This window comes from Onychomys torridus, chromosome 15 (genome assembly GCF_903995425.1).
Source record: "Onychomys torridus chromosome 15, mOncTor1.1, whole genome shotgun sequence".
Taxonomy (NCBI): domain Eukaryota; kingdom Metazoa; phylum Chordata; class Mammalia; order Rodentia; family Cricetidae; genus Onychomys; species Onychomys torridus.
In genome coordinates, this window is record NC_050457.1 from 40,232,231 (window position 1) to 40,246,355 (window position 14,125).

General features: G+C 38.6%; 1 protein-coding gene across 2 annotated transcripts in view; it reads right to left on the reverse strand.

Annotated features, from left to right (window-relative positions):
* Positions 1-365: 365 nt before the first annotated feature.
* The window catches only part of Parp8 (poly(ADP-ribose) polymerase family member 8), a 181,908-nt gene continuing 168,148 nt past the window's right edge, over positions 366-14,125 (reverse strand). The window contains exons 25-27 of one of the 2 annotated variants that reach the window (XM_036206906.1): positions 13,791-13,860; positions 13,014-13,098; positions 366-4,831 (exon numbers count right to left, since the gene is read on the reverse strand). In XM_036206906.1, coding sequence (XP_036062799.1) covers positions 4,729-4,831; positions 13,014-13,098; positions 13,791-13,860 — 258 coding nt within the window. In that variant the 3' untranslated portion in view covers positions 366-4,728. The remainder of the gene's footprint in view (positions 4,832-13,013; positions 13,099-13,790; positions 13,861-14,125) is intronic. The other variant, XM_036206907.1, reaches the window with a different exon arrangement.

The window sequence follows — 14,125 nt, forward strand, 5'->3', positions numbered from 1 at the left end:
CTACAAAAAAATAATCATTCAACCGAATTGCTTCTGATGATTCTAAATACAGACACTATGACAGAAGCATATAAAACGTCTAAAAACCTCATTTCAACACTGTACTTCTATATCAGAGCTGGTCTAGAATCTGAAGCTGCAACAGCAGCCTGATGTCCAATTACACTCATTGCAACTATATTGGGAATAAGGAGAAGAGCTTTTTCCTTTTCTTTTCCCCCTTTTTTTAAAAATAAATTTTAAGCCAAAAGGGCAATATCATTTTTAGAGTTTGTTGAAATCATCCAATATGTAGTCCTTAGAAGCAAGATTTACCAACAAGAGTAATCAGGGTCTCCCCCAGTCTTTAACATAGTGCCCACATATACACTTGGTGAACAAATTCAGATTTATTGAAAGTCAACATTTACATTGGCTACAATGTTAGAACTATTACAAAGCAGGATAAAAGAGGCTGAATTAGCAATAGAAAGCAAGTGCAATAAAAAGTGAATCGAGAAAATATTTGGCCTTAGTGATCTCTTGGCAGTATTTACAGTATGTACATATTGTTAAATAGTTATAATAACTCTAAGGCACCAAAGGCTAAATAGCAGGTTGCAATCCTATTCTGTGCACAAAAGTCAAGAAATTTATTGTAAAGGTTGTATAGTCAAAGAAACATAGGCATACCTTAACGTTTACATAAAGGAGTGGCCACAGTTTTTAAAATCTCAAATGATACATTAAATATTGGGCAGATGAAAGAAATTGTTTTTACAACATTAAATTATGTTGACTATGTAAATAAGCACTACATTTACTGACTGGCTGGTAAATGTTGTAATGTAATCTATTCTTCAACACAGCCTTTTCACACTCATGGATATGTTTTGTCTACAAACTACTTGAAATACTTTTGACCTACAAAAACTTAGTCTATATTTCATAGTGTGTACAAAATTCCCAAGAAAAATTTACTGGGTAATAATATACATCAAATTCATATATGAGCTGACAAAAATTTAGTAGGCATTAATTGCCAAAATATTTGAATATCCAGGTTGTCATTCCGGCCACAGCAGCTGCACTTATTTTGTTGTTGTTTTGCTCTTTAAACTCTGTAACTCTTTAGTGTGGGCAACTGCTTGTGAGTCTTAAGTGAATGGACATGAAACTGGCCCATAAAGAAAGTGAACATTGCAGTGAACTAATTAACTTCTAATTATGCCACTCAAATCCTTCAAATAACTCGTTTCAGTGTTAGCTGTGTCATTAATCACTGTGACACAACAGCCTACGTTACAGAGTTGGGAAGCAGTTGGTAATATCTGTGTCTACCATGGGCCTAACTCTTGAATTATTTGATGACTTCCGTTTGTAAAACTGCCTTTGCTCCTTATTCTGAAAACCAATTTGCCTTGACATGCAGTCTCTCCTTAGTGCTGAGGTAGTGTTGGAATGAAGAATCCAGCAGTACAATAGACAATTATGTTTCTTTAATGTGCTTCAAATGCTACTGTGAAATCTTTATTTGTTTGGGTGAGAGATGATCCAAGGTTGAGTGGCCCTTTAGGATATTAAATTACTATGTGATGAAAGTTGTGGATGAGTTTGTTCCTGAATGATTTTTGAAATCACATGTCCTGAAGCAAGTTATGATTAATGAAATGTTATTATATAAAGTACTGCTAAAATTCTTCAAGCACTATTAATTTAAAAATTATATACCTCCATATTAAATGCATGCTTTCTTTCAGTAGAGGAGAGGAAAATTGGGGCGGAGGGGGGTTCTACTGCAAATTCTTAAAAATTTCCAAGCAGGAACATTCATAGCAATTTGGATTCATGTCCTACAGTATTTCACAGCAACTTTGAGGATACGGCACTCTTAAAATTCAAGTTTAAATTAAAAAAATCTCCAAACCCAACCTCTGAATGAGATTAAGTAGCAGCATAACTCACTCCTGGGAACACCACATGATGTACTCTGCAATACTGTATTATTTATGAATCATCACACTTTCCCCTTCTTAAATTTCCAGGTATTTCATCTCCTTTTTGTAGTGAAAGAGGAAGAATTCTTCCCAATGAAATGTTCCATAAGATCATCAATGCAGGAAAGAATGGACCCAACAGTAAGTGCCTTCATACTCTACTTCAAGAATGAGGTTTGCTTAGTGAAGTAACATCAAGTAGCAATGGAAACAGAACTCATATTACTGGCATAAAAGGCAATGGTTGGATTCCCGGTGATTATTAAAATACAACACTATCTCAGATGTCTAGAATCAGAATAATACTATCAGAATGGGTGACTGAGCCATACAATGATAACGGTGTTTGAATCTCTTAAAGAACTGCTTGAGTTTGGGAAGTAGGATATTCACTTACTAACGGTATTAGTAGAAATTAGATCCTTTAGAAATATAAGCATTTTCATGAGTGTATCATAGCAGTCCCAATTTCAAAAGTTTAATAAAAAAATTTACCCTTTTTAGAATATGTGCTTATAAAAGTTCTGATGCAGTTTTTGGAAACTAATCCTGGTAAAGTGATACAACTTGATGATCATTACAAGACAGCTCATTTAATTGTCTTAAAATGCCCATCACTGTGTTGTATTTAGTGGGTATTAAACTAACATTTACTTTTCTACTTGGATAGGCAAATTTTTCTTGTACTCTTAAATTGGCAGTAGAAGTTTTTGATGCCAGTTTTCTCTCCTCTAAATCGTCTCCCTTGAGTTCAAGCATAGGTTACCCTTCAGATTCTAGTACTGCATTCTGATAGATCACCCAACTATTAAGTAAAGCCATAACTGATCAGATTAGTGGCTCTGCAATTAGGCTAGGCAGCATTCTACAGCCTTTCTGGAGGTACTTTCCCAATGGCCTAATAGGAGGTGATCCTAGGACATCCCCCCTTTTAAATTCAGTAATTACATCTTTATATTTTTATCATATGTAGAATGTCCCACAAAATTATTTCTTTTTGTTGTTGTTGCCTAGAAAATATCTCAAAATATTGTTACAGTGACTTCAGAGGTCTGCTAGAAAGAAGTAATGGTATTCGCATCCCACACAAGTCTTCAAATACCTTGTCACTGAACACTCTGTATAGGTTCTATCAGGCTAATGTTACTCCATAGCTCAGAGGCACAAGTCAGAACAGAGTGATGCTTCTTTAAGCAGACACTACTAAATTCATTAGAATCTTAACCTCTTCAATTCTGTATTTTGTTGAAGTAGTAGCATTTCAATTATTTACAATATAAAAAAAACAAATGATCAGTAAAATCTCCCTAAACGATAATCCCTGACAATCTGCATGACCCGTCTCTCACCTTTTATACCAAAGGAAATAAACACGCAAGTTCTTATACCACACTTGCAAATGATGATGCATTTGTATTTTTTTTCTGTCTACGTAAATTAATTTCTGATATGAGCCTTGATTCAGGGTTTAAATAGAGTGGCAGACTCACTAATTAAACTGCTTTCATGAATGGCCTGATTCCAATGACATCCATTGTGTAGCAAAATAAACACTGCCAGTTAAAACTTGAAATGCCTATGACTCTGAGACTCAAAGAAACAGAAAGGATTTGATGAGCACATGACTCTCCATAAAGAAATGCCAAAAGCTGGGGTGGGTTTTCTCTATGAGCTTGTGTTCTTTTAATGTAAAAGAAGCTTCAAAGTTTGTCTTCTTTCTCAATATGAAAAAAATAAGCAGAGGTAGCAGATGAAAAATATAAAAATACAGATATGGTACAAATAAACTCCATTGGAAGAAATAAAAAGTATGCACTTTCTGTTTGTTAATTCTATGCACCTCCCAAACTGCATGAGTAGATAAATACAGATTTAAGACATCTGGAACATTGCTTTTCCCGAGTTGACTTTCAGATAACATTTTTAATTAGTTATATTAACCAATGGGATGTTACTTCAAACTAATTGGGAAAAAATGGGTCTGTGAGTGTGTGTGTGTGTGTGTGTGTGTGTGTGTGTGTGTGTGTGTACATGAACTAAAGTAAATTTGGCTCATATCATGGTTTATGTCCAAATTTACTGCTTATTGTGATTTTTGTTCATTAAAACAGCATGGTGAAGCTATCCATCTGCTGTCAAAATACACATGTGATCATGCACACATATGCATAATCACATATTCTGACACATGCAATCTATAGACAAGTGTGCTGCATGCCTTTTGGCATGGCACTGCCTCTGAATCTAAATGTTGTTTTATAAAAAGAAACATGAGAACAGGAATATCCCTCCCACAGCGTTTTGAGTGCGTGTGTGACTCATACTGAGCACATCACAAGACACTATACTTATTGCAGACTGTCCGGTAGATTTAGAAGCCATTATAAAATGACCTCAATCCTACTTCAGTACCCTAAAATAGGAGTACATAATACCAAATGTCCAATTAAAGAATTTAATATAAAAATATCAGCACAAACTGTTTTTTCAATCTGTTTATTGTGTATGCAACCCAAACTTGAGTTTAAGTGCTGTTTAATGTTTATTACTAATTCCATAACCCTACAGTTGGTAAATCTTATACCATTTTAGGTATTTAATGAAGTATTTAGAAATACTAAGAAAAGAAAATCAGTATCCAAAGGGTTAATTTTGTTTATAATAACAATAAATTATTCTTTTTCATCTTCTTCAGTTCAAAATCCAGCTTTGAACCCGAGGAAGCTTTCAAATCCTGTTAAGCGGTAGGACTCTAGCCAGTAGCAGTCTGATTACCAATTACTCGGAGTATCTCTTTGTGAATGCCTCCTTCTTGTGTGTTGATATTAGCATCTCCCACCTGGCCGTCTTCATAGCTACAACAGAAGCAGAAACAGGAAACGTGGACAAAGATGCCAGTGTTTGTATGGCTTCAAAATGCTGTTTGATTCCTAAAAGTAACCCAAGGAAACCAAAAACACAGGCTAATTTTTTTTCTTTTAAAGTAGTATCTAATGTGTGCTCAAGATGAAACTCGGCATAGTTGGTTCTTTTATGCCATGCCTTAATTTATTTCCTTCCCTCCATTTTGATGTTAAGTGCTTCGTCCCACATAAAACATTGCCAGACTTTTAGGGACACCCCAGTATCCTTTTTCCAACAGCTGCTGTGACATCAACTGCAAAACAATCCACCCGCTTCACCTTTCTTGGGTTCTGGACATCTTCTCTCCTCTGGTGTCTCAGCTATATTCCCTCCCAAATGGTTGCACCGGCTTCACAGTCTACCCCTGTTTCCTTGCCATTCCCGCTGCCTAACTAGTGCTTTGCCAGGAAAACTCCAGTTTTCCTTCTTCACATGTTCTCTTTCATCTGTAATATATTTTTATGTATGCTGGTGCTTCACAGAAGACTGAAAGCCTGCTAAGTTCAGCCTAGCAGCAAAGTGAACACACAATCCTAAAGGACAGCAATTGCTCAGTGCTTGAGAAAGAAATAATTACATCTTAGACAATTCATTTTCTCGAATAAGCTGACTTAGGCAATAAGAATTTCCAAAGAGCAAATTTTCAAACTCGAAATGATAATATTCAGAGTGAAATAGGTGATGAATTAATTTTGTGACATAAAAATGGCTTCAAGAAAGAAGCTGCAGAGAAGCAGTAATTACTTCAAAATAGATAACCAGGGGGCATAAGCACAACATCTTGGAGATTAATGCACACCTCTGTCTTTTCCTCACCATACTTAAATTCTCCCGAGATAGCACGAGGTGGGAAAACAAAACCCTAACACACAGAACAGGAATTTAGCTCATTACACAATCCACTGCTTAAACACCAAGGGATGAGTACTCTTGAATTCAGTCCAAGGTCCAAGGCTGAGGTTGTCCAGGGTATTAATAAACTTGGTTAATTCTTCCCATACAATTTTACTATTTTGGATACAACTTGCCCTGTTTCCTCCATGCCCATGTTGTCATATTACTGTACAATGGAACTCTTAAAATGCATGGTACATAGTCCAAACACTAATATTTTCCCAGGAAGTCAAACAGTAGATGCCACATTAGGAATTAGGAAACACGGGGACTGGTGCAATGGCTAATCAGCAAGAACATTCACTGCTCTTGCAGAAGACTCAGGTTTGGATCCCAGGGTCCACATCAAGTGGCTCACAACCACCTGTATATAACTTCACTTCCAGGAAATCTGACATCTACATGCACATGGTAAACATAAGCTCATATATGCACATACATATACACATATGTAAAATAAGTAAGTATATTTGAAAAATGAATTAGAAAATGTGTTACAGTTGTTCAAACTAAATCAGATGTTTGGGGGCAGATCTTATAAAGATATACTTTAAGCAAAACATATTATCCTACAATTAAGAAAAGGAAGAGGATTAACAGGAGGTGGAGGAGTACCAGAAAGTGTAAGGAATGGAATACAATTAAAATGCATTATGTACATGTATGAAATGTCATAATAAAATTTGTCATGCTAATAGAAACACTAAAAAACCAAATTAACCTGGTTTTTCTATAAACACAGGTATTATGTCCATATTTATTAAAAGGAGGAGGCAGGTTGCCTGGCACATAGGCAGACTAACTTTTACCAAGACAGACTAACTCTCCAGGATCTGGATCTGAAGAGTATGAGGCTGAGAGAAAGAAAGTGGAATAGACACAGAGAAAACCATCCTGCCAGGAGAGAGGAGGCAGAGTGGCAGGTCTCAACTTTGCCATTGGTTGCAACTTTCCAACTTCAGATTACTGCCTTCACATAATTTAGAACTGTCTCATCCAGGTTGGCTTCTTCTCTGTTACAGCTTTGGTAGACTCCCGACACCTACGGCATTCTATGCAATCTGGACTTGCACTGAATAAGACATGCTTAGCCTAACTGATAACTGTCATGCAGCTTACATGCTATTATTTCTGCTCTGCACAATGCAAAATGGACCTGTAAATAGGATTTGTCTATAAATCATTATAATCATTTCTGTCTACATTTTCCCTCCTGACCTTAATGTTCTACTTAAGCCATGAAAATTCTACCCTGGCTTCAGGTGATGCTATCTCCTCTGAGTAAAATATGTAACATATAGCTCATCACTCTATTGCTTGCTCACTTCTTTATCTTTCTCAGTCTCTGTCTCTCTCTCAGCTACATTGTTTCATTCCTGAGCTAGCTTAGCTTCTGATTATTATTTTGAATCTCTTCGCCTCTTCTTCCTCCGCCTCTCAGCTCAATGATTTCCAGCACACAATGAATTCAAGTTCCTTTTCTCCTGGATATATCAAACTCTCTCAAATCTTCCAGCCTCTCCAAAATTTTAACTACTGTCTACATGCTGATTCCTAGAATTTCATCTCCATACTTCCAATCCATGCATCTTTTTCTGATATACTTTTCCACAGACATCACTGATGTAATACATTTAAAACAGCATAGTCACATATAATCTCTTCATTGAAATTGATCACTATTTTGTAGATTCTTTTAAACAATAAGTATACTGCCCGCTTCTGTGTAAGACATCTGTGATGTGAGTGCCCATGCACAAAGAAAACTTCACAAGAGGAGGAAACAGAAAGATAGTATATATATGATAGGTAGGTGGATGGATGGATGGATGGATGGATGGATGGATGGATGGATGGATAATCCCAGTGGTGAGGCAGGGGTGAGGCAGTATGGGAACACAGAGACGGTGTGCAACTCTCAAGGTGAATTCAGATGTGACTTCTGACAAGGAAGCTAGAGAAAGTGGAAAACACTATGGTTTACTGTGAAGAGAAGCGACTGGGAATGTAGCTATGGGTTTGAGCATTTGCTTAGCATTCAAATGTCTTAGGGCTTCAAGAGCAGAATGATGTTTTCCCTATTCTGTCTTAAATTTCTGCACATCAAACCTGAATCATCAATGTAAAAAACACAATCGTTAACATATCTGTCATTGTACAATGTTGGTTTTGAGAGCAATGAAATTAGAAGCAAGGGGAACAAGTAGCTTTCTGATGAATTCTGTGGGAGACGGTGACAGATCTACAGCAATACAAGTATTGAAAGGGGAAATGGTAAGAAGACAAAACTTAGGAGCAGGTGAATACTGCAAAGAAGGGAACACCACAGCTCAGCTTTTAATGTCTGACATATGGAATTCTGCATCGATGAGAGACATTACGGTGTTATGAATGGGATTGAAATAATGGGTTCCACTTGGTATATATTGATTTTTTAAGGTATTGTAGGATGTTTGAGAATAAATAGTCATTGAGCTGTTAAAGTGCAGGCATTCACTCTCTCCTACCAGACTAACACCGGGTACCAAAGACAAACGGACGCATTTATTAAGTAACTGCTGCAAAGATGCAGCACAAGAGCGAAGGCCATGCAGAAAACCAGGTAAAACAACAGAAATATGCCTTGCTCATTACCCAGTTCCCACAAAGCAGAAGCACTAAGAAGCCTCTGGAAGGAGGGAAACATGAAGGAAGACTTGGACGAGGAGTCAGAATGAGACACACAGGTGTGAGAGAGCTGAGGACAGAATCTAAAGAACAGAACGTCCACCGAGGAGCACAGCACACGGATGGGAGTGGAAGCTTGGCACCCCGAGGTACGAAAGCAGCAGCAAAGGTGGGGCTCAGCAGCTGCACATCAGCCTCCCCTACCCTTACAGTGCATGGCACTGCAGAGACAAGAGGGTGAAGAGATCAGTGTGTGAAGCCCTGAGACTCTCACGGGTAAGTGGCGCCTGCCATGGACTCTAAGAAACTGCCAGGGCAGCTTTCGGCTTGGAAAGTGATCTGGTAGGAGGCAGACTGGATTTAGGACACATTAGAGACAGAGTTCCTTGACCCTATCAGTATTTATGATGCACACAGGACGCCTTTACTGGCAAAGGTGGTGTTCGTCTTCTAATTTTGTAAGTTAATTGTTCCCTGCGGATGTCTCAGTTGAACTATGGATGTCTACAACCTCATAACTAAAGAGGATGTTTATTTTACCTGATGGTCATTATAAATTTTTTATTTTGTACATTCTTCTTGGATGTGCCAAAAGCACTTCAAACTTTTTAAAACTATATCAAAACCATCTATAATCCCTACACTTGGGAAGCTGAGGCAGCAGGATCATGGCTGAGTTTGAGGGCACCACGGATTACATAGTGAGATCCTTTCTCATGAAAGAAAAAAAGTTACTGACTGTACATCAGATACAAAGTGCTTCCGGGATGTGGGGCAGAAAAAAAAAAAAAAAAAACAAGGGAAGGAAACTTTGCTCCAAGGCTTTGATTCAATCTGAAGATAAATGAGCTAAATTTTAAGAGTAAGTTCTGCCATGAGCCACAGGAACACCAAGACACCATGGTCTTCTAGTCCAATTTTCTAGAAATGTTATGGAAGTGGAGATAGTTGAACTACACCTTAAAAGGCAAAATGGACTAAAGAGGAAATCCTGAACTTTATGCAGGACTGAGATCTGCTTGGTCGAAGGACATGGCATGTCTGGCCCCATTTTCTGCAGAGAAAATGTTTTATGGGATCTTTACCATTTTTGTGCTTGTGAGCTTGCTAAAATGTTTTCAGAAACAGGGGTGGGTACCTAATCTGTACTTATTTACTAATCACAGTACATGGATCATTCCCAGACAGCTCCACCTTGGGATGCAGGAAGCATCAGAGCATCAAGCACATAGGCTCTCATTACCAGGCCAGTAGGATTTGCCATCCTGCTCCAAATCTTCCTTGGTCCCACACAGCTTACAAAGAGTGCCTCCTCCCACGCTTCATGGCCATTTCCTGTGCAGTGATGGAACCTGGGGGAGCCCACACCTGGCCATCTGTCAGATCAACTAACCACCCTTGATTCCAAAACTCAGAGGACTGAAGTAGGATTGTTGCTGGGAGCTTGAGACCAGCCTGCGCTGCACAGTGAGATTCAAGACCGAGAAAAAAAAAGGAAAGAAGAGAGGACCACACTCACTGAGTGTGCCCTAACGTAAGGAAAGAAGAGAGGACCACACTCACTGAGTGTGCCCTAACGTAAGGAAAGAAGAGAGGACCACACTCACTGAGTGTGCCCTAATGTAAAGAAAGAAGAGAGGATCACACTCACTGAATGTGCCCTAACGTTCTGTGTGCTTGGTCATTGCTTCAGCCCATCCTATGGCCCCTTTGAAGTCAGCTCTCTCATTTCTACACATAACAGGTCTCAGTATGCTTGCACACGTGTCTAAGGTTGGTGGGAAATCAAGCTTTACAATTTTTACAACTAGAAATGGGCTGGGATCTGGTCGTAACAACTGAATGTCTACATTTTGCTTAAAATATTTATTCTTAGTTGATTCATTCAGGGATTTCCTAAGTAATTGTTTTCAAATTTCTACCTCTCCTCCCAAAAGCAGTCCAGTCCTTTCAGTTTTTTTTAATACCTCGTTACACACCTGTCTGTTCTCTAGCGTGTCCCTTTTTACACACCCATCTGTTCCCTAGTGTCCTGTTATTACACACCCATCTGTTCCCTAGAGTGTCCCTTGTTACACACCAGTCTGTTCCCTAGTGTCCTGTTGTTACACACCCATCTGTTCCCTAGAGTGTCCCTTGTTACACACCAGTCTGTTCCCTAGTGTCCTGTTGTTACACACCAGTCTGTTCCCTAGTGTCCTGTTGTTACACACCCATCTGTTCCCTAGTGTCCTGTTGTTACACACCTGTCTGTTCCCTAGTGTCCTGTTGTTACACACCCATCTGTTCCCTAGAGTGTCCCTTGTTACACACCAGTCTGTTCCCTAGTGTCCTGTTGTTACACACCAGTCTGTTCCCTAGTGTCCTGTTGTTACACACCAGTCTGTTCCCTGGTGTCCTGTTGTTACACACCAGTCTGTTCCCTAGAGTGTCTCTTTTGCTCTTTTGTGTTGCTGAGATGCTGGAGTGATTTCTTTAATAAGACACCAAATGACTATTGTGATCATCATAGTTCTGGGAAATAGGAGCAGCATGGAAATGGTCTTAATTTTCTGCATTTTCATCTACTCCTTTTAAGAAATGCACATTAACATTACATCCTCATCATGAGGCAAAGCTCCTAACATCAGTGACCACACAGTGTAAAAAAAAAAAAAAACATAAAAAATTTTAAAAAATAGAGACTAAGTTTTTGCATAATGGTTGATTTCATTCTCATCAACTTACTCTTTTCCTGGAAGCTACAGTCCTAAGGGAGGAACATCACAAGGACCCTGTGGTTGTGTCCTATACAAAGGAAGAGACTAAAAACTGTAATTAGAAGTATAATAATGACTGAATACATTCTCTCTCTGGTGTGTTCTGATTTTATCAGTCTTACCTAATGAGTCTCGTCTACTGAAGGCACAAAGAAAAAGAATGACGTCTCATTTGTGTTTACAAAGCAATCAAAATTATCTTAATGAAAACTCCCCTTTGGATTATTTTGAAAGCATCTGGGAACACTGGGATCATCAGATGGTTTTCTCCTCTCTATTCACTTCTATGGAGAACAGGCACTCTCTTCTCCCATAATTAGTCCTTTATACATGTTTTATGTATTGCTTAAGAAAATATAAAAAAAGACATATTGGGATTGAACTACTTAGGTATATAAGACTATTATGTTCAATAAATCTGTATTTTTGTAAGCTAAAAAAAGATTACACAAAAGACCTGGAGTTATCATTTTATCGACATCTAAAACCCATCAATAAGGTAATTCTGTAATTGCTTTCCAGAAGGCCAAGCATCTAGGAATGGATAATAATCAACTAGCCAAGAAAAAAGAGAAGAATGTTTTAGGAGCTTTGCAGTAGAGACCTACACTGGCTTCACTGAATTTCGGATGTACACTGAAAGCTTCACTAGTAGCCCACGGGTGGGTCCTCAGAGTCCTTCTCAGAGGTTGACCCACATGGACTTCAGCCTTGTGCTCTGCTTGCCTCCACTTTGAGCAGGGTTTGGTCAGGTGGATGTTGGCAGGACTGCCTCCTGTCTCAGCCACCTGGACCTGAGGATGTGTAACAATCCTACTGCTATGCGATCCTGATGCCCCACAGCTACACCTTTGCAAATCATCCAATTGTGGGTAATGAAAGGACCATGTTCTTTGTGAGCCATCTGCTTGCTGTTGAGACTAACTGATACAGGTAGGCATACTGTCCTCATTTTGCTGACAAAACTTTGAGAGGTTATGCAACATGCTGATTGTTCTTCCTAATTTTTGTTGAGTTGGAATTCAAACAACCTGATAAAAACAGGAGTCCCAGCTGCCATACCCACTGCTATGAAACCTATAGCCAGTAAGTAAATGCCATAAGAAAATTACAGTTTCCATAGACTCTGTCACAGTGAACAAGCTGGCCACATGTTGAAGGACAGACACAAAACACAAAGGGTTCTGTGGACCTACAATAGATTATACCAATTGGGATGCCATCACTTTGACATGCTTATAAAATAACCCAGATTACTTTTTCACCTTGTTGTTTAGAAACTTCACAAACTACAAAACCAATAACTCAGCTCTTTCCAGCAGTCCTTTCTGGGCCAGGTCAGGGAAGAGGTACAGCCAGACAGGGGAAGTGGGACTGCAGGGGCAAGGACAGAATGAAAAGTCGGCCTGGCTTACTGCATCTCTTGATTTGGAACGAAAACAATGCTTTTCTACTTGTGTGCCAACACATACGCAGACCAACATACAGTGCCTTGCCAGCACATGTTACATAAAACGTACATCAATTTTTATAGAATATTTTCATTACTGTTTCCTCTGTCCCCAGTTGTAAAGTATATCACTATTAAGGATATATGGATTGTTAGAAATCGTGTTTTCCTTTAGTTCTTCCAAATGAACAGCGTGTAACCTTTGCTTTCCTAAACGAGCTTATTGAAATGGGACAATCATTGGACTCATGAGAGTTTCAATTACTTGTTATATGTGGCAGCTAAAGTGAACAAGTAACACTGAAGTCACTGTGTTCTTTATAGAAAAATAAGCAATGCACAAATGTGATCATCTAGACTTACACAAAAAAGAATCGTGTACAGACATGATCCGTGTTTGGGACAACCCATATCTCTCCATGTTTGTGCAGGTCAGGTGACGTGATCACTGTAAGTGGAGATAAAATTAAAGAGCTATTTAATTCTAAAGGAATAGAAGTCCATTATTAGTAACTACCTTCCTTCTCTCTGAAATCTAAGAGCACAAATAGCTGTCCAAATGAACATAACCATACCAGTCATCAATAAAAGTAAATAAATTTTAAAAAAGGCCACTTCACAACTAAAGAAATCATTGGACTATTATCAGAAACACACAGGTCCTAACATAATGCCAACAGCAATTTATTGTCACACGTAACATCTAGGTGTGAAAACTGGAGACGGACACTAGTGGCAGCGGACAGTTACGCACAAAGAAAAGGTGACTTGTAGCCAGTTCACTGGGGGAAGGGAAGAGGCTATTGCGTTATCTTCCAGTGCTTGGCTCATTCAAGGCTTTCATTATCACGCACAGTCCAGCCCCAACTTACAGAGGGAAACAGCACAGTAACCAGCAAGAATTACACTCTGCAAGTGGAGTTACATTCAGGAAATCTACCAGAAATAATATGGTGCCGTTTGAACCCACGCCCACTCTGCACTTTGGTTTTAACCTCTGCAATCTCAATTGGGCTCATTTCCCACAGTGCCCGCTGAGACGGTCTTGAGGAACAATACGTTACTAGTCCACCACAAGCACTCTGTAAATACTCTTTAGTTCGGAAACAAAAAGCTAGGATGTAAGGCCCGGGCACTCACCTTCACATAAGGCTATGCATTTCAAGTTACGGCTTTGCAGGAACTGGGATTGCTGTCCCTTTTTCTGAGACTAAATCATAAAACAATTTTAAAATTACAGTAAAAATGGAATACTCTAGTAAACATCAACAATAAGTGTTTGTCATTAAAAAGCAAGAGTAACTAAGACGGTTGCAGAGGCTATCTACCAATATCTATGTATTCTTTTAATATCCATCGGATTTTGTTGCATCCTTTAGTTTATGTAAATATAATCATTATCAAATTACTTATAGAGCCAGTGAACCGAAACAAGGATAAAATATAGCTCAGTGATCTCAGAACATACAACTATA